We start from the raw sequence: 23,503 nt of genomic DNA, 5'->3' as shown, positions 1-23,503 counted from the left end.
AAAAATAAATAAACTTATTTAATTACTATTTTATAAAATGAGAATATATTACGAAGTATAAGTTGTAAATTGGATATAAAAAAGAGCCAAATAATATAGCGGTTTGTTACTTTGCTCCACATCCTCCAAAATGCTCATTTTACTTTCTTTTATGTTTATATATTATTTCTTTAACTTTAGATCGAACTGAATCATACATCTCATAAATTAAACGCTACTCAGAAATTAAGTGTATTTTAAGTGTATTTTATGCTATTAGTTTTAAACGAGCTGGCTCGTGAGCTAATCAATTGAGTTGATACTGGCTCAAACTTGACATGTTAGCTCATCAATCTTAACTCATGAACCATTTATCAAGCCAAACTTAAGAAGGCTTGAATCACACACCTGTAGTCCTACCAACTAATATCTATGAAGTAGACCTTAATTAGCAATTATTCAGTGAAGGATGGCTTCTCTAGAGTACCAGTTCATCAACTATTTGTGAGCATGCAAACATCATTGAAGAACTTTGAAGCTTTATTATAGATAACGCAAGAGCCGGGTGAGTCATTGAGAGGTGTCATCACTTAATTGTAGAAGGAAATACTTAATGTGAATGATTTACAACATAGCCACTCTCACCCAAGTTCCACGATCAAGAGATTTAGGTAATGCAAAAAATTCTGCTTACAATCACAAAAACAACATTTTTGGAAATCATAGAGAAAACAACAATAAAAATGTGATTGTGATATGGAAAACTAAGTAGTCATAAACATGCCCAAAACAGGCTCTAAGTTGATTGCTTAAAATGTAAATAAAATAATAGACCAAATGTTCAAACTTTAAAGAAGTGAACAAACAAAACCAAAATGCTAAAGTTAATATATTTCACTAAGAAGTTTAAGATAACTAATAGAAGCTTATGTTGCTCCATTTGTTGGAAGTTTAGAATCCAGCTTAAGAAATTATGGATCCAAAACACAAAAAACTTATGCAACTTCTTATTAGTATGAAATATGACAGCCAGGCATTAATAAGATTTATATAAAATAATGAGATCCAACTCATGCCTCGTTTGGTTTCCCTGCTCCCTTTTTTTGTTTTTAAACAGAAGTATAGGAGCGGGAAACGGGGAAATTTTTTTCTTCTAGATCGGCAGAAATACGGAAGTTCGGGAAGATTTGCAGAAATCCCGAGCGCTCTAGGGTTGATCGACAAACAGCAGGGCATTGTAGCACTATAGATTTAGAGCCACAACATTGTGTAGGTTGCAACTCTGCGAACTTGAGCACCATAGCGCTTCGAGGTTGACTGGACAATTTTCTTTCATGTTTTTCTCAAGGGTTGCGTCCCTTCGAGTTATTAAGTTGACTTTATCTTGAATTGTGAGTAATTAGCAATGGCGAAGCCATGATTATTTATTTGCGGGGCAAAAATTTCTAATTTGAAAAATACCGTCAAGCTTTTCAATCGAGCTTGAAATTGACATTAGGGTTTTATTTTTTTTTATATCTAACTTAAGTTTTTTATACCTAAATTAAATAAAAATATAATTTAAAAATATCTTATAACAAACAATAAATATATAAAAAAGCTACATCTTATTAATATAAAAATATAAAAAAAATAATTAGCATGAGAAAATATATAAATAAAGAGAGAAATATAAATGGTAAAAAAGGTTAAAATTGTCTAATAAAAATCAACAAAAAATAATTAACCTCATAAGAGAGTGGAAAATAAATAAATAAATTTAAGTCATCTCACATCATTGTAGAGAGAGAGAGAGAAAAGGAGCAAGTACAAAAGGTTGTTAGTGATAACAAAAAATTGACAATAAAGAGAGAGTGGAGAGGAGAGAGGTAGTGAAAAAAAAAATTACTCCCAATGATTGCCTGTTTTTATAGAAAAATTATTGTGTGCGGAATCCGAACGTGTTTGGAGGCGAATCTGGGCATGCCATGTCACCGGGCCCCAGTGCATCCGATGACATGGGGCATCTGGATTCACCTCCTAATGCATTTGGATTCCGCACACAATAATTTCTCGTTTTTATAAAGGGAAATTTTTTTTGATAGTGAAGAGAAAGAGAGAGCGAGAGAGAAGAGAGATATATACATATTTCTCCCAATTTTCATAATGGATTTATTGGTTGGTGTGACTCAATGATTTTTTTCCTTATTTTGAATTTTTCCATGTTAAATCCTGGTGTCCTTTAACTTTCTGTTGTTTTTTTTTACTTTCTTGTTTGTTTCATCACGATGTTTTACTTCTATCCCCAACATTTGAAATATCTAAAATTTTTATATCATCAAGGGACTCAAATTCATTTCATACAACATTTCACATCTTGTTATCACCATACAAATATTTTTAATCTCCAAATTTCTCTATATATCTAAAAAATTAGCCAGCTTCTCATTCATCATTTCTCTCTTCTTTTATTTAGAAAATAATGTTTTAACCAAGCATTTCTCTTATTTAAAATTTTCAAATATTTCTCACAAAAAACACGGTGAGTATTCTCTTGGAGTCATTTTGTACATAAATATCTTCCAAGAATATAAAAAATAAACTTATTCAATTACTATTTTATAAAATGAGAATATATTACAAGGTATAAGTTATACAATGGATATAAAAAAAGAGCCAAATAATATAGTGGTTTGTTACTTTGCCCCACTTATCCTCCAAAATGGCACAAACAACCCTATAACATTTGAATCTTCATCATTTTACTTTCTTTTATTTATCTTTATATATTATTTCCTTAACTTTGGATAGAACTGAATCATACATCTCATAAATTAAATGCAAGCAAGATTTATTTGTATCCGCTACTCTTAAGCATTTTAAATAATATTAATAAAAGATAGAATATAATTAACTTTATCCCAACGTAAGTCATTAAGGTTTCGTTTGGGACAACTCTTTTATTGCTTCTTGAAATTAATAGCTTTTTACTTTAAAAATTACAATTTTTATACTAAAATACTGCTTTAAAAAGCTGTAAGAAAGTCATCCTAAAAGAAGCCTGATTCTTTTTTCTTCCACATATTTTACCTTTCCAATATTATATTTGTAATAAAATAAATGTTTTTGACTAGTCACAGCTTGAATAGTTTTTTTTTATTTTTATTTTTTAAAGCTTCTCGACAGCAAAATAATTGAGATAAAGAAGTTTTAGCCATAGAAAGTATTTTCAAAGTTGAGAAATCATTGAAGATAGAAACTCTCATAAATTTATAATATTTGCTCAATAAGTAAAGTAGCTGCTCTACAAATTGAAGCATTGTCAATAATAATTTGAACAATATTTGAAATACCTCTCATGTGAAGCACATTTACTCCTCAGAAATTTACATGTGAAGCACATTTTACTCCCCAGAAATTAGCGTAATTAAACCTTGAATTAATACTAATTAATTTTTATTAGATAATTCTATTACCCACTTAATTAATGATGAACTAATAAAAAAGGTCAAAAAAATCCCTCCACCTAAATTTACTCGTTGGAGCCAAAGTAGGGAGAACAAATATTCAGCCAAAGCTGTCACAATCAATGTTAAATCCAGTTTTGGTTATGGTAAGGGTGTCAATATTTGACAGGATACGAAAATTTGATCCGGACCCCCAGGTTGGACCCGACCCGATTTCAAAACGTTTAATTTAAAAAATTTGGATTCCCGCCCGCTGCCCCTCGCGCCCACTGCTCTGCGCCCGCTGACCCGCGTCCGCCACCTCGACCGCCGTCCGCCCGCCGCCGTTTCGACGTTCCGGCGCTGAAAGAACCCAAATACAGGTTGGGTCGGGTCAACCCGGCAACCCGACGGGTCGGGTCCGAGTCAGACTTTTCGACCCTACATATCCGGTTCGGGCTAGGATTGACCCGTTTAAACCCCGGGTCAGCTCGACCCGAACCGAAACCCGATTTTGACACCCCTATGCTTTATGCTTAAAATCGCAAAAACAAAATTTTTTGGAAAGCATGGAGAAAACAACAATAAAAATGTGATTGTGATATGGAAAGCAAAGTAGTCATAAATATGCCCAAAACAGGCTCTAAGTTGATTGCTTAAAATGTAAATAAAATACTAGAATCAAATGTTCAAATTTCAAAGAAGAAGTGAACAAACAAAACCAAAATGCCTAAGTTAATATATTTAACTAAGAAGTTTAAGATAACTAATAGAAGCTTAAGTTGCTCCATTTGTTGGAAGTTTAGAATCCAGCTTAAAAAATTATGGATCCAAAACATAAGAACTTCAGCAACTTCTTATGAGTATGAAATATGCCAGCCAGACATTAATAAGATTGATATAAAATAATGCAATCCAACTCATGCCTCGTTTGGTTCTTTGATTCCGTGTGAAATCTGCTTGTGTTTATCTATCGGATTGTATTATTGTATTAGACCTCAAGTCATTTTCTTATGCTCATTGGGGGGTGCGGTGGGTTTACCACCAGCTTAGATTCGGGTGGCTTGGACATGAAATTTTTGTATTTGTACAATGCCAGGTGCTGTGTTCCGAGCGCTCCAGCGCTGATCGATAGAGAGTAGGGCGTCGTGGCGCTCTAGATTCAGTACCACAGCACTGTTTAGGTCACAGCTTTGCGAACTTGAGCTCCACAACGCTTCGAGATGGACTAACAATTTTCTTTCTCATTTTTTCTCAAGAGTTGCGTTCCTTCGAGTTATTAACATTACTTTCTCTTTTATTGTGAATAATTAGAACATGAAGAACTATGATAACAATGTAAGAGAGAAGAGAAAGAGTGACTAAGATAGAAAAGAGATATGTACTTATTTCTCCTCATTTTCATAGTGGATTTCTTGGTTGGTATGGCTCTGTGCTTTTTCCCTCCTTTAAATTTTCCACGTTAAATCCTTGTATCCTTTTACTTCCGTTGTTTTTTTTGTTTTTTACTTTTTTTTTAGTTTCATCACGGTGTTTTACTTCCATCCCCAACATTTGCAATCTCTAAAATTTTTATATCATCAAGAGACTCAAATTCATTTCATGCGGCATTTCACATATTGTTATCACTATACAAATATTTTTAATCTCCAATTTCTAAAAATATTTTAAAAAATTAGCTAGCTTCTCATTCATCATTTCTCTCTTCTTTCATTTAGAAAATAATATTTCAAGCAAGCATTGCTCTTATTTGAAATTTTCAAATATTTCTCACAAAAAACGTTGAGGGCTCCCTTGGAGTCATTTTTTACTTGAATATCTTTCAAGAATAAAAATAAATAAACTTATTTAATTACTATTTTATAAAATGAGAATATATTACGAAGTATAAATTGTAAATTGGATATAAAAAAGAGCCAAATAATATAGCGGTTTGTTACTTTGCTCCACATCCTCCAAAATGCTCATTTTACTTTCTTTTATGTTTATATATTATTTCTTTAACTTTAGATCGAACTAAATCATACATCTCATAAATTAAACGCTACTCAGAAATTAGTGTAATTAAACCTTGAATTAAAATTAATTTTTATTCGATAATTCTGCTACCTACTTAATTAATGATGCACTAATAAAAAAGATTTTAACCCATCGAGGCTTAGGGTGATTGGTGGGAGAGCAGGTTCGGAACCTCCCATTTTGGGTTTGAATCCCTCTATTAGGGCATCGGCTCTTTAGTGGGACAAAACAAGTGTGAGCCCGATGCCAGTGATTCGTCTCACTAGGTTGCGTCAATGAATTAATTACGCTCTTAAATACTTTCTTTGAAGTACCCACCAATGCTTAGCTTGGTTGGTGGGTGTGCTCGGTTGGGAACCCCCCATCCCGAGTTCGATTCCCTCGAGCGGCATTCGGCCCTTAAGTGGGGGCTCCAAAGCGCCGACTATGAGTTTGTGGTCTGGGTGGCCCATTAGGTCGGCTGGAATTTACAGACAGCCAAGCGCACTCGACGAAGTCAGGTATGACAGCGAATGGTTCCTCGTCATAAAAGAAAAAGTAGAAAGGACAAATATTCAGCCGAAGCCGTCACAATCACTATTAAGTATTAAGTCCAGTTATTGGTGGCCTTGTTCTACTCTTCGCTGTGCCGTCTGCGCTATCTTCTCCGGCACCGCTACTGTACACTTTCCCTCTACTATAAATGCCCCCAACTTCTCTGTACTCCTTCATCTCTCTCTCTCTCTCTCAATCTTCCAGTTTCGTCTTGGTTATGCTTGGTGAGACCTCTCTGTTTCTCTTTCTGTTCTCTTGTTATGGAAGTGATATATTTCATTTGTTTACAGTACTGCGTTTTTAATTAAGCAACTAAATTATGATGTTATGGAGGATATGGTGCTATACTTCTTTTATTAACTGATATTCTTGCTGGGTGAAGCTTGGATTGGAATCTGCGTTTCTTTTAGTCTCTGTTTTCCCCTTACTTTCTTATCCTTCCCAATATTTTCTTCATGATAAAGTTGTCAACAATGCACAAACATCTCCATCAAAGTAATTGAAAAGATCGTTTCGTTGCTATCATTAAGATTATCCTTATCACAAATAGATTTGTCTCCATTTGATTGCTAGCAGACAATATATACATATTTTTAAAATGCTAATCTTCATTGATTTTTTTGTTTCTATTTGAAAGATTTTGAAGGAGTTCTTAAAGTTTGAAACTATGGTTGATTTGTAGCTAAGAAAATCTAATTATGAATCTGGCAAATTTCGCCACTTTTGAGCCATGTAATGAGCAAATAAGGGATTGAGTTAGAACAGCTATATACTCTCAGATCCTTTAGCAGCGAAGTTTAGTGTTGGAGCTTCAATATTTTAGTTTATCAATGCATTGAATCTCCTTGCTTTTGTTTCTCTGCAATTTCCATGGAGCTGCATCCCATCTGCTTCAATGAAGTCTAATCTTGTAGGGTGTTAAGTCCATGGTTGAGTTTGACCTGGCACTTAGCTGATCTCAACCATCTAATCATTTCAAACTTGTTTGATTGATCACATCCATCCAAACTTAGATCGACAATAAATACATAGTAATTTGGAATAATCTAAATATGCTATTCCATCTCTTTTTCAATTATTTTGTTTGGTCACTGGATAGGATCCAGAGGCAAATTAGATCGTGTCACATCATTTTTTTAGTGTACCGAATGACATGACACAATCTTATTTGACTTCGAACAGTCAGATGACCTCACAGAATAATTTCTCCTTTTTTTTTGTAGCTTTATTCGTTATTGTTGTGTACGCTGCTTTATGCTGAAGGAGATGGTGAATTGGTAATCTTGAAATAAATATTATTGCAATATTTGAAGGAATGAAAAAATCATAAATAAAATATGCTTAATTAAAATTATAAAATTATTTATTTATTAAAAAGAATAACTGAATTTCATTACTGTTTTTTTTATGGTTCTAGTTTGCTGCAACTTTTCTGCTGCTTTTCATAAATTCTTTACATAAGAAATAGCTTTTCACAACCAAATTTATTAGACTCTGGAAGAAGTTTTTTTTTTTTTTTTGAAGGGAAAGCTGATGATGCCAGGATTTTTTTGCAGGTTGTGGTAATATTTGAAGATGGAAACTGTGCTAACATTTCTCTTTGCACTGCTATTCCTAAGTGGCTGGATGGCAGTGGGAGGAGTAGATCATCTCAAGTATAAAGACCCAAGACAACCTTTGAATGTTAGAGTAAATGATCTTTTAAGCAGGATGACTTTTGCTGAGAAGATAGGTCAAATGGCTCAAATTGCCAGGGAAAACGCAACAGCACAAGTTATGGCAGAGCGCTTTATAGGTACTTCATTTTCATAAATTATACTTTATTTCTCATCTCAGTCTCTCACGTCGAATAATTTTGGATGGGATGATGATGAATGTTGGTGCTACCCAGCTTCTCCTTGACGGTCTATTTGGCAATCAGGAGTTCCTGATGCTCTTTTCTGTTTGCTGGGATTCACGTTGTAGAGCATTATGAGTCCTTTTTTGTTTTGCTTGACCCTCATCTCCTGTCCTTCTTTGTAATTGTTTGCTTTAACCTCTTCGGCTGCCGGTTTTGTTTTTTTCTGTTAGCTTGATTTGTTTTTTATTTTTTATTTCATACGTGTAATCTTTCTTTTACTGAAATAAATGGGCTTCTGCCCTAGGCATGCCAATTCGGGTCAATGGGTCTGGTTCGGGTCGAACCCGGAATTGACGCATGCCAATTCGGGTCAATGGGTCTGGTTCGGGTCGAACCCGGAATTGACCCGGCACTATTTGGGTCAACCCAAATCCGATCCGTTTTTAAAAACGGGTTAGGTTTTCCGACCCAAACCCGACCTGAAACGAATGACTCGGGGTTGAGCCAAAATTGATAGTTTTAGGGTAAAAAGTTGGGTTAATCTTCGATTTTCGGGAAAAAAATAGGTCAATTTCGGTTTTCGGGTCAAATACGAGTTTTCGTGTCAATTTCGAGTTTCTGGGTCAACCCAAACCCGACCCGGTTTTTAAAACGGGTTGATTTGTTGAACCCGAACCCGACCCGTTTCGGGTCCGGCTTGACACCAACCCAGATTTTTCTAGATCGGATTTGGGTCGTGTCATAAAGTGACACCCCCCATTCTGCCCCAAAATTCCCCCCACCCCCAAAAAAAGAAGCAAAACAAGTAATATTATTTGAAAATAATGCAGGTAGTGTCTTGAGTGGAGGAGGAAGTGTGCCTGCTCCAAAGGCATCTGTGAAGCTTTGGGTGGATATGGTAAATGAGATACAGAAGGGGGCTCTTTCTACTCGTTTAGGGATTCCAATGATATATGGTATTGATGCAATTCATGGCCACAATAATGTCTATAAGGCTACGATATTTCCACATAATGTTGGACTTGGAGCTACCAGGTTTGTGTTTTTTCTTCTTGTTGCACAAAATTGTTATTCTACTTCCTATCTATGTTCTGCTAGCTGTTTATGTCAACTTTCCTACATCATTTTTGCTTTACTTTATGTAAGATTGTTCATTTTTGGTATCTTTATTAGTTATGGTAGTGATTTTCTGATGTGGAGTTTGGATCTATTAATCTTAAATGAATATATTATTGAGATTCTTTATGCTACAAACATTGAAACTTATTCCTCATAAAAACACTGTATAGTGTCAGAACTGTAGAAACTTGAATTCAGAGGAAGAAACACTTTCTCTCGAGTTTCTTGAGGAGGGAGGGAAGAGAGGGAAGAGGAGAGGGAGAACACTAAATCAGAAATTTTATTTCTTAACCATATTAAGCTATTACAATCTATAGCCTATTTATAGGCACAAAAGCAACATAACAAGCTACACTACTAGTAAAAAAAAAAAAAGAAAAAAAAAAAGAGCTACACAACTAGCTACAAACATAAAACTAGAACCAATATCTAACAAGAACAGTTAGTTTTTTTTTTCTAATGAGGTGTGGTACAAGCCACTTCTTTGTGACAAAAATTTGTTCGGTGATCTTGGTAGATATAGGTTTCGTTTGGGATGACTTTTTTATTGCTTATTAAAGTAGCTTTTTAATTTTTGTATTAAAAAGCTGTTTTAAGAAGCAGGAAGAGAGCCGTCCCAAGCCATAATCTTATCATATACGTAAAACTCGAGTGTTTCTTTAATAAATTTGAAAACTTACCACTAGGATATTAATTACTCTCAGGGATCCAGCACTCGTGAAGAGAATTGGTGCGGCAACTGCTCTTGAAGTTAGAGCAACAGGCATTCCATATGTCTTCGCTCCATGCGTTGCGGTAAAGAAACACAAAATATCAGAAAACAGTCCATTATAAAAAAAAAAACTTAGCATATTTTGATCCATATCTACTTCTTGAGCTTTTATAGGTTTGTAGAGATCCAAGATGGGGCCGTTGCTATGAAAGCTACAGTGAAGATCCACATGTTGTGCAGATGATGACTGAGATTATCTCCGGTTTACAAGGAGAGATTCTTTCAGATTCACGCAAAGGAGCCCCTTTTGTTGGAGGAAAGTAAGAACTCATCACAACTGCATAAATTAATATAACTCGAATGTGCACAATTCATACATTTGCGCTATCTAATTTGCATTGCTTTGCTTGTATATTACACAGAACAAAAGTTGCAGCTTGTGCTAAGCATTTTGTTGGTGATGGTGGAACACACTTGGGAATAGATGAGAACAATACAATTACGAATTTCCATGGGCTTCTTAGTACCCACATGCCTCCTTATTACAATGCAATCATCAAAGGTGTTTCTACTGTGATGGTCTCCTACTCAAGTTGGAATGGCGTCAAAATGCATGAGAACCATTACCTCTTAACTGATTTCCTGAAAAACAAGTTGCGTTTCAGGGTTAGCCTTCTTCTTATGATCAATAAGTAGCTTATCAGGTTCTATTAGTAAGCTCAGGCAAATCTCCCTTCTACAAGAAGAGTGGCAGATGATTGTGGTTACAGTATAAGGAATTGGGATGCCTTAGAGTTTTTATTGAGTAAATGTCTGAGATAGTCCATAGACTTTTAGGTGTATCTATTTAAGACTCAAATTCTTCTAAATTTTCAATTTAGTTCATCAACAAATCAAAATTTAGGCCTCGTTTGAGACGACTTAATTTTACCTTTTCCGTTTCAACATCCCATAATTTCTTTTTTTTTTTTTTGTTGTTGTTTAAATGTGACGCATGCTTGTTCGAAAACTCCATTTATTTACTGTTTTGAGAAGCATTATGGTATTAGCTTCTCCATTTAAAACCTCCATTTCTTTGATTGACATTTCTGAAATGGAAAAAGTAAAGAAACCAAAAGAAGCCTTAATCAAATTGGTCCTATCGTCAATCTGCCCTTTCCTTGGATAGAGATTTGTCGTGTGAAACTCTTCGAAAGGCCATTTTGGACTTCTTAAATCCAATTTCATTATTTAATACTAGCTCAAATGAATGAAATTGATCCTAATAAAATCCATGATTCCCTTATGAAAAGCTTCTCCAAGTTTTATCAAAAGAAATAATATAGTTGATAGCAGGACCAAATTTATTCAAATTTATTGAGTTGTGGCAACCAATTGAACACCTGTAAAATCTTAGGATTAAAATAGAAACCTAAAAGTTTGAGGATTATTTTGATCATTTACTCGGTTCTTATTCAAGATTTAGAATTGTCCTTTTATTAGGAATTTGTAATGAGAAATTAACATTTTTCAGTATTTTTATGCATAAATAGGGATTTTTAATATCAGATTGGGAAGGCATTGATAGGATAACCACGCCTGCTCATGCCAATTACACTTTCTCTATCCAGGCCGGAATTCTAGCAGGAATTGACATGGTCAGATAATCTTTTCTATCACAAAAATTCATAATAGGATTATATTAAGGGTCCTTAATACTTCTCTGTTTTCTCTCGTTTTGATTTTGGAAAATGTTTCAGATAATGATTCCATTTGACTATCCTGAATTCTTCGAAGACTTGACCACTCTTGTAAATAAAAACATCATTCCAATGAGCAGAATTGATGATGCTGTTCGAAGAATTCTTCGGGTTAAGTTCACAGTAGGCCTCTTTGAGAACCCATATGCAGACCTTAGCTTGGAGGCTGAGCTCGGAAAGAAGGTTTTCGTGCTCTTTTAATCTCATTTTGATTTCAGTTGCATAAATCAAAACATTTTGTGCTTTCAAAAGAAGTGATTTTGATTGGTATGAGCTGCTTGGCATTCAACAGGAACACAGGGAACTGGCCAGGGAAGCTGTGAGGAAGTCACTAGTGTTGCTGAAAAATGGAAAGAGCTATGTTAAGCCATTGCTTCCCCTACCTAAGAAGGCTAAGAAAATTTTAGTTGCAGGTAGCCATGCTGATAACTTGGGTTATCAATGTGGAGGTTGGACTATTGAGTGGCAAGGACTTGGTGGAAACAATCTTACAACAGGTTAATGCTTCTTTCCTCTCTCTAATGACCAATCAACCTAAGAATTTAAGTTTATGAGTTGTGCTAATGAGAACTTGTAGTGTTTAGTCCTTTCACTTATCTTTCAAGTTTCCATTTCTATATCGAAGCTTTAGGCTTTGTTTGGGACGGATTTTTTACTGTTTCTTAAAGCAACTTTTTAGATAAAAATTTTAAAATTTTGAACTAGAAAACTGCTTTAAGAAGCAGTAAGAAAGTTGTCCTAAACGAAACCTTAATCTAATATCTATGGATTGGCACAGGAACGACGGTGCTCGATGCAATCAGATCCTCGGTCAACTACAACACTGAGATTGTGTATTCTGAGAATCCAGATTCTTCTAATCTCAGCAACAATGAATTCTCATATGCCATTGTGGTTGTTGGGGAGGTTCCTTATGCAGAGACTTTTGGTGACAACATGAACCTTACCATCCCTGCTCCAGGGCCACATATAATACATAATGTGTGTGAAAAGATCAAATGTGTGGTGATTATTATATCTGGAAGGCCTCTTGTGATAGAACCATATGTCGAAATGATCGATGCGCTCGTAGCTGCATGGTTACCGGGCACTGAAGCGAAGGGCATCGCTGATGTTTTGTTTGGAGACTACGGGTTCTCCGGCGTCCTCCCGAGGACTTGGTTCAGGTCTGTTGATCAGCTTCCAATGAATGTTGGTGACCCACATTATGACCCCCTCTATCCTTTTGGTTTTGGGCTCAAGACAGAGCCGACAAACAGTAATAACTAGCCGGAGGGGTCTGCTTGGCAAAGGTGACGAGGAATTCTTAGTAGAATTGTGGCTTTATTTGAAAATTGGTGAGGCTCTTGAGGAATTCACAGGCAGGAGAGGCATGTTTGTATGTTTTATTATCTATTTTAATGAAATTTGATCTAGGGATTCATGCCACAAACCAACCTTTCACTATGGATTAGTTAATTCAATCGCCTTTCAACAAATCAAAGATGAATAGAAATATCAATAGAGGTGTTGATGATCTGAGTCAATCGAGCTCAAAGGGCCTTCTCAATATACATCAATTATAACTATAAGGAATAATATCAGCTCCATCAAAATAAATAAGAGTCTCTGATTATTGATGCTGGTCATCTTGGCATCAAATCTTAACTAGAGTGGTCTCAGCCCAGCAGCTCTGCCAATTATAAGGAATCTAGTATTGAGGCATAACTTAGATTTTGTTTGGGACGGCTAATTTTTAACGCTTCTTAAAACAATTTTCTAATACAAAAATTTTAATTTTTGTACTAAAAAATTGCTTTAAGAAACAGTAAGAAAGCTGTCCCAATCGAAGCTCTAGTAATACAAGGTTGCCGGCCTCTTCCTAAAATAAAGATGTCAATGCATCTTGATAAAAATTATATCAACATGAATTTAATAAATATTGAATTTAATATATATATAGTACTTTCTCAATTTTTACATTTATAAACGTAGCCAGTCTCACCCAAGTTCCACGATAAAGAGATTTAGGTAATGCAGAAAAATTCTGCTTATAATCACAAAAACAAAAATTTTTGGAAAGCATAGGGAAAACAACAATAAAAATGTGATTGTGATATGGAAAGCAAAGTAGTCAGAAATATGCCCAAAACAGGCTCTAAGTTGATTGTTTAAAATGTAAATAAAATAATAGAACCAAATGTTCATACTTTAAATAAGTGAACAAACAAAACCAAAATGCCAAAGTTAATATATTTAACTAAGAAGTTTGTGATAACTAATAGAAGCTTATGTTGCTCTATTTGTTGGAAGTTTAGAATCCAGCTTAAGAAATTATGGATCCAAAGCACAAAAAACTTGAGCAACTTCTTATGAGTATGAAATATGTCAGCCAGACATTCATAAGATTGATATAAAATAATGTGATCCAGTTCCGACTCCCTTTTCTTGTTTTTAAACGGAAGTATAGGAGCGGGAAATGGAGAATTTTTTCTTCTTCTCAGATTGGCAGAAATACGGAGGCTAGCTTGAGTTGATTTGCAGAAATCCCGAGTGCTCTAGCGCTGATCGACAAAGAGCAGGGCATCGTAGCGCTATAGATTAAGAGCCACAACACTTTGTAGGTCGCAAATCTACGAACTTGAATGCCATAGCGCTTCGAGGTTGATTGAACAATTTTCTTTCATGTTTTTCTCAAGGGTTGTGTCCCTTCGAGTTATTAACTTGACTTTATCTTGAATTGTGAGTAATTAGCAGTGGCGAAGCCATGATTATTTATTTGCGGGGGCACAAATTTCTAATTTGAAAAATATCGTCAACCTTGTCATTCAAGCTTGAAATTGACATTAGGGTTTTATTTTTTTTAATATCTAACTTAAGGTTTTCAAACCTAATTTAAATAAAAATAAAATTTAAAAATATTTTATAACGAGCAATAAATATATAAAAAAGTTACATTTTATTAATATAAAAATATATAAAAAATAATAATTAGCATGAGAAAATATATAAATAAAGAGAGAAAAATAAATGAAAAAAGGTTTAAAATGGTCTAATAAAAATCAACAAAAAAATAATTAACCTCATAAGAGATAGTGGAAAATAAATAAATAAATTTAAATTATCTCACCATTATCGTAGAGAGAGAGAGAAAAGAAGGAGCAAGTACAAAAAGTTGTCACTGATAACAAAAAAATTGGCAATAAAGAGAGAGAGTGGAGAGGAGAAAAAAAATAACTTCCAATGATTGCCTTTTTTTTTTTTTGGAGAATTGGGGTTCTTTTTTTTTTTTTTGGAGAATTGGGGGCAAAACCCATATATTAATCAATGAAAATAACAAAGGCTAGTTACAAGTAAGTATAGAAAAAACATATACCACCTCAAAACCTTAAGAAAAGTAAAACAATACAAAAACAATGAGGGAATAAGGGAAAAACAAAATGGACTCAGGTAAAAGAACTACATCATAGCTGTATCAAGGCCAGGCTTATGAAAAGCCAAAAATCCAGCATAGTGCACTGGTTGCCAGTTCCCAGAATGAATCGACCCTCGCAGTGCCAAGAATAACCTCCCACAAAAAACCTGGTTGCCCGAAGACCATCCAAGGATACCGGATTGATGTAGTCCTTGCTCATCATCGCCCCAAAAATCCCAATATCCAGAATAGCAGCCAAAACCACAAACAATAAGTCGGTATAAGAGTGTCAAAGCAGCATTGAGTTGGTCATGACATAAACCAAAAATCTCCCAGCAAAAAGGCACCACCATCCAGCTACAAGAAGAAGCAGCAGAAACAACAACAAAAACAGAGCAGAACACATTCAACAAAAATAGAATAACCCTCCAGAATTGATTCATCTTCTAGAAAAATACCTTCAGGGAAAAGCCAGAGACAAGAAATTCAGCCGAGAATCCCAATAAATTTCTCTTTAAGCATATCATAACCATTCCAGTGAATCGTTTTAGCACGGATAGCCTTAATAATATCAAATTTTAAGTCAAAAGAAGACTTCCACGTATTCACAAAATGCCTGCTATTCCTCTCCCTCCAAGTAAAATAGATAAGTGTGGCCAGTGAAAGAAAACAGAACTGCTTATCCTTCTTATCAAATTCTCGTAAATTATCCAGGAAATCATAAATTTGCAACAGATTAGGCCTAAGATAAAACTTAGAAGTAACCGGGAGCAATTCAGTGAGCATAGTGAACGTATAATCACATTCAAAGAAAATGTGAGAATGATTCTCAACATTACCACAACAGAAAGAGCATAAACGTGGAACAGCAATACCTCTTAAAATAAGGTTATTTGCAGTTTTTAACTTCACTTTTAATGCCATCCAAGCATAGCAAGAAAACCTCAAAGCATGCCATTTATGCCATATATACTTAAACCAGTTCACATTATCAACCTGATTATAAAAATGAGCAATAATCTTCTTCGGGGGAGGAATGGGGGAGCCATCCCAGGTGAGAACTGGTTGCTCCCCCCAAATGGGAGTGTTAGCAATAAAAGAGGAGATCACATCAGGTAAATCAGCTGGAAGAGCCCAGTGGTCATCAAAAATAAAACTATTTACTTTAAGATAAGACAAACTGGAAGAGCAGCAAAATTCAGCCAAAACTTTATTCTTACACCAAGGATCCTACAGAAAGGATAGCTAGATTGTTGTTTTTTTGAACTGAGAGAGAAACAATAGGAAGGATAGAAGCAGCCACACTACAAAAATACTTTCAGAATTTAGATGCACCAATCGAAGGAGGTTTCCAAGGCGACTCAAATTTCTCTATGTACCAAATCCCAATCAGAGAGTTATTATTATACATTCTAAACAGAAAAGAAGTGGCCATTTTATGGTACAGGTAGTCAAAGGAGGGAAGCCCCAAACCACCTTTAAATTTAGGAAGAACCACAATATTCCAAGAAATGAGATGAAGCTTTTTATCCAAAATATTGCCAAAAAAGAGGAATTTGGAGCAAATTATATTGATAGCTTTCTAACATGCCTTAGGTATAACAGCACCACGAATCCAGTAGGCAATAGTATTTGCAATAGTGAACTTTAAAAATTGTAATATACCTGCAAAAGAAAGAAATTTAACTTTCTAACCCGCAAGTATAGTAGAAATTCTACTCATAAGGGGTTGGAAGTAAGTGAAATTGAGTCTAGAGGTGGAAATGGGAAGGCTAAATATGTAATAAAGTCTTCCACCCGAGAGATATCAAGACATACATAAATGGCATTGATGTCATTCACAGAAGCAAATCTTTTAGAGAAGAGTAAGGCACTCTTAGTGGGATTAACATGAAGGTCGGAAGCCGCACCAAAATAATGAAGAATCTTCTTAAGAGAATTAGCATTGTAACTAGTAGCATGGCCAAAAACTAAAAGATCATCTGCATACATCAGATGATTGAAATTGAGATTGCGGATTTTCAATCCCAAAAAGGCATTATGAGCATCAAGGCAGGCAGATAAGGCATCCATAATAATACAGAAAAGAAGGGGAGAGAGAGGGCACCCCTACCTCAATCCAGAAGAAGAGGGGAAGAAGCCCTCCAAAGCCCCATTGAGGCAAATAGAGAAATGAACATCCGAGATACATCCCTTAATCCAATTAATAAAGCCATCCGAAAAACCTTTTTGTCTCAATCTGTTCAAAAGGAAAGTACGAGAAACAGAGTCAAAAGCTTTCTTAATATCAAGTTTGGCACATAAATGCTTATGTCTATCTTTGAACTCCCTCAAGACTTCAAAAGCAAGAATAATGTTGTCGGTAGAGCACCTATTAGAAATGAAACCCGATTGACTCTCATTAATAATCAAAGGAAGGTTAGGTTTCATTCTATTAGCAAGGATTTTAGCCACAATCTTATAAAACAAACATTGCATAAGGATATGGGCCTGAAATAAGAGATGCTATTAGAATGTGTGCCCTTAGGAATCATAGTGATAGCCGTGGCTTTAGCCCCTTTGGGCATGCTACCAGAATTGAAAAAGTGTTTAACAGCTCTACACAGGTGATAACCAATAATGTGCCAAGCCTTTTGGTAGAAACAAAAAGAAAAACCATTCGGACCTGATGCAGAAGTGGATTTACCCTCAAAAACCACCTTTTTATCTCTTCATTTGTAACCGGATTCAGAAGGGTAGGAATTAAATGGGTAGGGACCATATTACCAACCAGAATGTTGTAAGAATTTTCCATAGGGGGATTGGGAGAGTTGTAAAGCTCCCTAAAGTGACTAATAAGAGCTTGAGCCAAGCCCTCATGAGAAGAAACAGTCCCAGAAGCAGTAGTAAATTCCTTGATAGAATTCCAATTTTTTCTAGATCTGATCTTGGCATACAGAAATCCAAGATCATCCTCTCCTTGGGTTAGCCAATAAGCCTTGGCCCGCTGAGAAATCCAAGAAAACCAAGCAAACTGAAATGAGGCTAATCTGTCATTAGTTTCCTTGAGAGAAGCATTTAAAGCTATGTTTAATGGATCCAATTGAATGCCAGATAAGCATTGCTGCTGAATGCTTTTCATTTCTAAAATACTGTTAGAAATGAAATTAGAGGAGTTCCAATCCTTCCCACGAATAACCAACTTAAGCTGCTTCAAACAATCATAAAAGAAAGCTGTAGGACTGGCACAAACATGTCTATTAAAAGCTTTAAATCCCTATTCCCAAAAATCATCAAATTTAGTCCAAAAAGTCTTGAACATAAATCTAGAAAAGTTTCTTTTTAAGTGAGTAGCAAAAAGGATTAAAGGGGAATGGTTCGACCCATGAGGGTTGTCAACTTTATAATAGGCTGTAGGAAAAAGATCCAAAAAATAAGAATTAACCAGAATTCTATCAAGTTTAATGTGAATAGGATTATCACACCGTTGGTTAAACCAAGTATAAAACAGCCCCACCGAAGCCAGGTCCTGCAGACCAGAGTAAAAAACAAAGTTGTTAAGTTCCCCTAATCTATCCACAGACAGAGAATTACCCCCAAATTTTCTCCTTCAAACCTACAGCAATTGAAATCCCCCATAACAAGCCATGGAAGATCACCATTCATAAAAAAACTTAACATATCATCCCACAGAGCTCTCTTTTCAACCAAATCATTAGCATCATAGACCATAGAGAGGAAAATAGGGGGAAGGGAACCAGATTCCATAATGCCGTGAATCACTTGAGAAGAGGTGAAGGATGGTTTGAAAGAAACCTGGGAAGAGTCCCACTTAATCCATATTATGTCGGGTGAAGAACAGGAAAAATTATCACAACTCATCTCATTATCAAATAAGGCATGGGTGTAGAAGTACCAAGGGTCCATAATAGCAGAATGATGAATTTTAGCTTCTAAAATACAAAGAAGCTTAAGACTATAGGTGGCAATGAGGTATTTACAATATTTGGCCTTGACAAGGTTGTTGAATCTCCTAACGTTCCAAGCAGTAATAGCAGGCAAAGACATGGATTACTTTGGTTTTTTGGCCTTCTTGGCCGTTTTTGGCTTTGGTTTTTTAGCATGAGAATCAATTTTACTAGAAGGAGGTTTGGAGGAAGAGGGGGAAGCTTTAGAGTTAGAGGAAGAGGGGGCAACATCTTGGGTCCTGAAAGTGGAAGAGCTTTCCACATCAATATTATCATCAACGAGATTGTCAGGAGTATGCACTGGCAAAGCAGCGAAACTGTTGGCTAAGATAACTTGAGAAGGCTGTAAAAACAAGTGAGGGAAAGGTTGTTCGGAAGAAGAGGCTTCTTCATGAGGTAAGTTGAGGTTGAGAAGGGGGGGGGGGGGGGGGGGGTTTCCGGGGGGGGGGCATTTTATCTGGAGAGTATTGAGATAGGGGATTAGCAAGAGTTGGTTCAGAAGGAGGAAGTTCCTGTAATGGATGAGATGAATAGGCGCCAGTGGGAAGAACTGGATTATAGACAGGATTACCATTGGTGGAAGGGATAGCATTTAAGTTGCCAGCAGGCCTTGAAGATGACCTAGCAAAGAACCCGACTTTTACTCCTGCCATGAAAAACAGGTTTAGGAGGAAGAGAAGGTTTCAGATTTGGGTTAGAGGGACAGAGAGCAAAGGAATGAATGAGGGAACCACAACCTTCGCATTTTGAAGGCTTCCAATCATAGACCACTTTGAGAATTAGATCTTCACCATCAATCTCTAAACGGATTTCATCCGACAAAACATAGGTCTTATCAACTTGCACACATATACGAGCAAAGGTGAGCCTCGTTCTCTTAGCAGTAAGGGAGTAATTTACATATAAAGGGATACTGATGTAGCTTGCGATCTTAGAGATACCTGAAGAGGTCCAGAGAGCAAGTGGAAGATTGAGAATTTTAACCCACAGAGGGATCGCCATTGTTTCATCCCGCCTAGGCTAAAACTTCGGAGACCACTTCTGAAGGAAGAACAGTTTACCAAGCAGGAACTAGGGGCCTCTCGACTAGATCATATCATAGTCTTCGATAGAAGTGAACTTCAGCAGGAAGAAGTTGTTAGCAAGAGAGAGAAGCGAGAAAGAGCCTTTTAGTTTCCAAGCTTTGTTTATGGCCGCCAGAAGCCTTTCGTAATAAGGCCTTTGACCTAGTGAATATCCCACCAGAGAAAGTTCCCACAACCCCTTGCCTTCAGTAAGCTCGGTAGTCGCAAAAGAAAGCTTTTTGGTAGGGTTGACAAATGACATTGGCTAATCCTCCCGAGACGAAGGAGGAGCTGAGAGGTTGTTAGCATAAGACTTAGCAGGAGGAGGGGGAGGAGCAGCCCCTAGCAAGGAAGAAGATCCCGCAAGGGGGGAAAGTCGAGTGGAGAAGCAGCCATCTCGGCCAGACGGCCGAAGGGAAAAATCACCAAAGCGCGCCAAAACCCAGAGCTTCTCTCTCTAACACATCCAATTCTTATTCACCCTGTTTTTATAGAGAAATTATTGTGTTCGGAATCCGAATGTGTTCGGAGGTGAATCCAGGCATGCCACGTCACCGGGGCCTAGTGCATCCGGTGACGTGGCGCATCCGAATTCGTCTATGAATGCATTCGAATTTCGCATACAATAATTTCTCATTTTTATATGGGGAATTTTTTTATTTTTTTTTTATAGAGAAGAGAAAGAGAGAGAAGAGAGAAGAGAGATCTATACATATTTCTCCCAATTTTCATAGTTGATTCTTGGTTGGTGTGGCTATGTGATTTTTTCTTATTTTGAATTTTTCCATGTTAAATTCCAGTGTCCTTCTAATTTATGCATTGGAGCAAAAGTTGCCCCCCAGTCGGGAACCACTTTCCCACAGACGGCGCCAAACTGTTGCGTGTTAGAAAATACGCGGCGGTAGAGTTTGTAAATTCGCGTCTGAGCGTTGTACGTAAGTTTAACACACAAACAGGAAAAAGGAATGAACACCAAGAGTTTTTACGTGGAAAACCCAAAAATGGGAAAAACCACGGGGCCTCGCCCAGTTGCAAATTTCCACTAGTGTCTTCGTAGATTACAAATGGCGGATTTCTTCCCACAAGTCGGGATAATCCAAATACAACTTGTCTTTTCCACGAAATTCACAAAACCCTGCGAATTCCCTGAGTTTCCTGAAAATCCGGCAGAGTTCCGGCGTCTTCAAGCGGCAGGAAGAACTCCGGCGGCGGTGGTCGAGGAGGTGAGGAATCTCCTATTCCCCTTTCTCCTTCTCCTTCTCTTCTTCCTCTCTCTCTTCACTTCCCTCCCCTTGGTGTAGAATGAGGGCTCTATTTATAGTTTTTCTGGAGTGGCATAGCCCGTAAATAGGCGTGAGATCAAGGGCGAACAGGGAGTGGTTTGAATGGACGGCTGATATCGAATCCTTTGATCATGCACCGTTCGTTGGACATTTGAAGGCCTTAATGATTTCAGAATTTGATGATCTTGGGCTCGTTGGATTCGTCTCGTCGAGCCGTTCGATTCAAGTATAAGCTCGTCAAAATCGGAGACCGTTTGGTAACTCAAATTGCGGTTTGAACCTCCCAACAGCGCTTCGAACCTTTGATTCGGACTCATTTGGGCTCGGATTGGGTTGATCTTGGTGTCGTTGGGTTTGTATTTCCGAGACGCTCAGTTTGACTGTAAGCTCGCTGAAATCGGAGTTCATATGCTCCCGAAATTAATTTTTGAAGTTTCCAACTAGGTTTTGCCTCGAGATTCGTGCCCGATCAAGATCAGACAAATACCAAATATCCCAACAAAAATAACAAATAAACCAATATCTAAATAAGAAGAACCCATTATAACAAAAAATATCAGCAAAAGAAACTATGACAAAACAAAAGACTGTCCATCTTTTAACTTTACTTTGCATTCATTATTTCTTAGCCAAAATCACGAAAAAAAAAACAATTCACATGTATTTTAAATTTATACTTCATCAGAAACAATTCACTTTATATTGCATCTTCAATCGTTGCTAAAAAAATAAACATGTATTTTTAAATATTTTTGTATATTAAACATTTTTAGAAAGTTGTGAGAAGCACAATCAAATACAATTGTGATTAATAATTTGAAAAAAATAACGCTAAAAAAAAGATTGTCCCAAACAACTTTAGATGCAATTAAAAATATTTGTTTGGGGGGGAAGTCATAGTTATTAATCTAAGATTTGTTTTCGTTAATTAATCTATGGAATATACTAGAATTAATGTTATAAGCTGAATAATTTTAGGCTGTACTTTACAAAAATCTTTGAACTAAAAAGTTATAACCTGGAAAAAGTGAAAATATGGCGTACTTTAGTTTCTCAAAAAAAAAAAAAAAAAAAACTTTTGGATTATCAATTGTTTTCATTTGGACCCACGGCCTGAAGCGTTAGCAGCTCGGACAAAACACGAAGTTATTGCTGCCAATTTGCTACTTCCTAATTATGGGCCAGTTCTATAGTGGCTAATTTATTAATATTTAGACCTAAGTAACTTGATGATTCGACTGCACTTATGGCCTTTATGGCTGAAGAATTTTTTTTAATTATAAGAAATTTAACTCTTGTTTGTTTTTTTTCTTTATTTTTTAGTCGTAATTTATTCTTAGAATAAGAGATTGAACCAGCACGGCGCGGATTCCCGCACATGCCTGTCGTTTTAGTTTTATCAAAAAATATAATAATGATATTTTATTTATTTTTCTGCTTTAATATTATGGCCAAGCGGAGTTCTTTTTTGGCTGCATTTTGAGAATATTTATAACAGAGTGTATGAAAAATTACAAATCAAGAAATTTCTGTGCTCGATGAGGATCGAGCGAGAAAGAATACTCCCTCCAGTATGCCAAACTTAGATCATAAGAAGCAAGACAAAGGCCTAAGAGAAACGTATAAATATATTAATACACTATATTATGGCCTGCCAGTTCGTTCTTCTGCCTTTTCAGTTTAGGTATAAATATTGATATTGGATGAAAATTCAGCAGTCCTTTATACGACGACAATTGGAGTATTATTCTTAAACATTTTTGCATGATGTTTTTGAAAAGCGGTGTGATTTTTGTCTGACAAAAATTTTATTTGAATCTAAAAATAGTACTTCAATTCAATTTAAAACTTCAAATATATTTTACATAATTTTATGATAGTGGGTTTATTATTTTTTATTAACAAAAATAGCTTATATAGAACTAAAAAGGGCTTACATAAGATAAAGAGTAAAAGCCAAACAAAACCAGAAAGAAACAATAGAAAGTACATAGAGAACTCCAAACGAGGGCTCAATAGAAGGCTTGGACTCCCAGCACTCCCCGAAGCCACGCAAGGACCATTCCAATCATGGCTAACAAATCACCACAGGTTGCCCACTAGCTATGACGCGGAAGGAGCGAGCCTAGCCACATCATAGCCCCAATAAAATCGTCGACCCACAGGAGAAGGCCAAAAGTCAAACCAGCATATAAAGCATTAGAGAAAGTCACAGGAATAAGGGGCAATCTTCCTCTTCCTGCCCTCCACAAAACCTCCATGGAAGCGACAGAAAGTAAACATCAGGTCGATCACGAAAACATGTTTAAACTCATACCAGGATCTATAACCAGTCACAATAATGCAAAACAGTAATTAAATATCATATTCAACATACTCAAAACAAAATCATATACATCAGTGATGAGCAACATGATAACATACTTAAACGATTTACAAAAATCTAAT

General features: G+C 36.1%; 1 protein-coding gene across 1 annotated transcript; it reads left to right on the top strand.

The window, feature by feature from the left end:
• The first annotated feature begins 6,028 nt into the window (after positions 1-6,028).
• Positions 6,029-12,845, top strand: LOC110116159 (beta-glucosidase BoGH3B-like). The gene is made up of 10 exons (XM_020849639.2): positions 6,029-6,181; positions 7,514-7,752; positions 8,628-8,832; positions 9,621-9,711; positions 9,803-9,948; positions 10,051-10,294; positions 11,161-11,265; positions 11,368-11,550; positions 11,660-11,864; positions 12,146-12,845. Exons 2-10 carry the CDS (start codon positions 7,533-7,535, stop codon positions 12,634-12,636), a joined length of 1,890 nt encoding a protein of 629 aa, XP_020705298.1. The 5' UTR covers positions 6,029-6,181; positions 7,514-7,532; the 3' UTR covers positions 12,637-12,845.
• The last annotated feature ends 10,658 nt before the right edge of the window (positions 12,846-23,503 follow it).

The sequence above is a fragment of the Dendrobium catenatum genome, unplaced genomic scaffold (assembly GCF_001605985.2).
Source record: "Dendrobium catenatum unplaced genomic scaffold, ASM160598v2 original_scaffold_101648, whole genome shotgun sequence".
NCBI classification, from domain to species: Eukaryota; Viridiplantae; Streptophyta; class Magnoliopsida; order Asparagales; family Orchidaceae; genus Dendrobium; species Dendrobium catenatum.
Note: the sequence above shows the minus strand (reverse complement) of the source record. Positions and strands in the feature narration are given on the sequence as shown.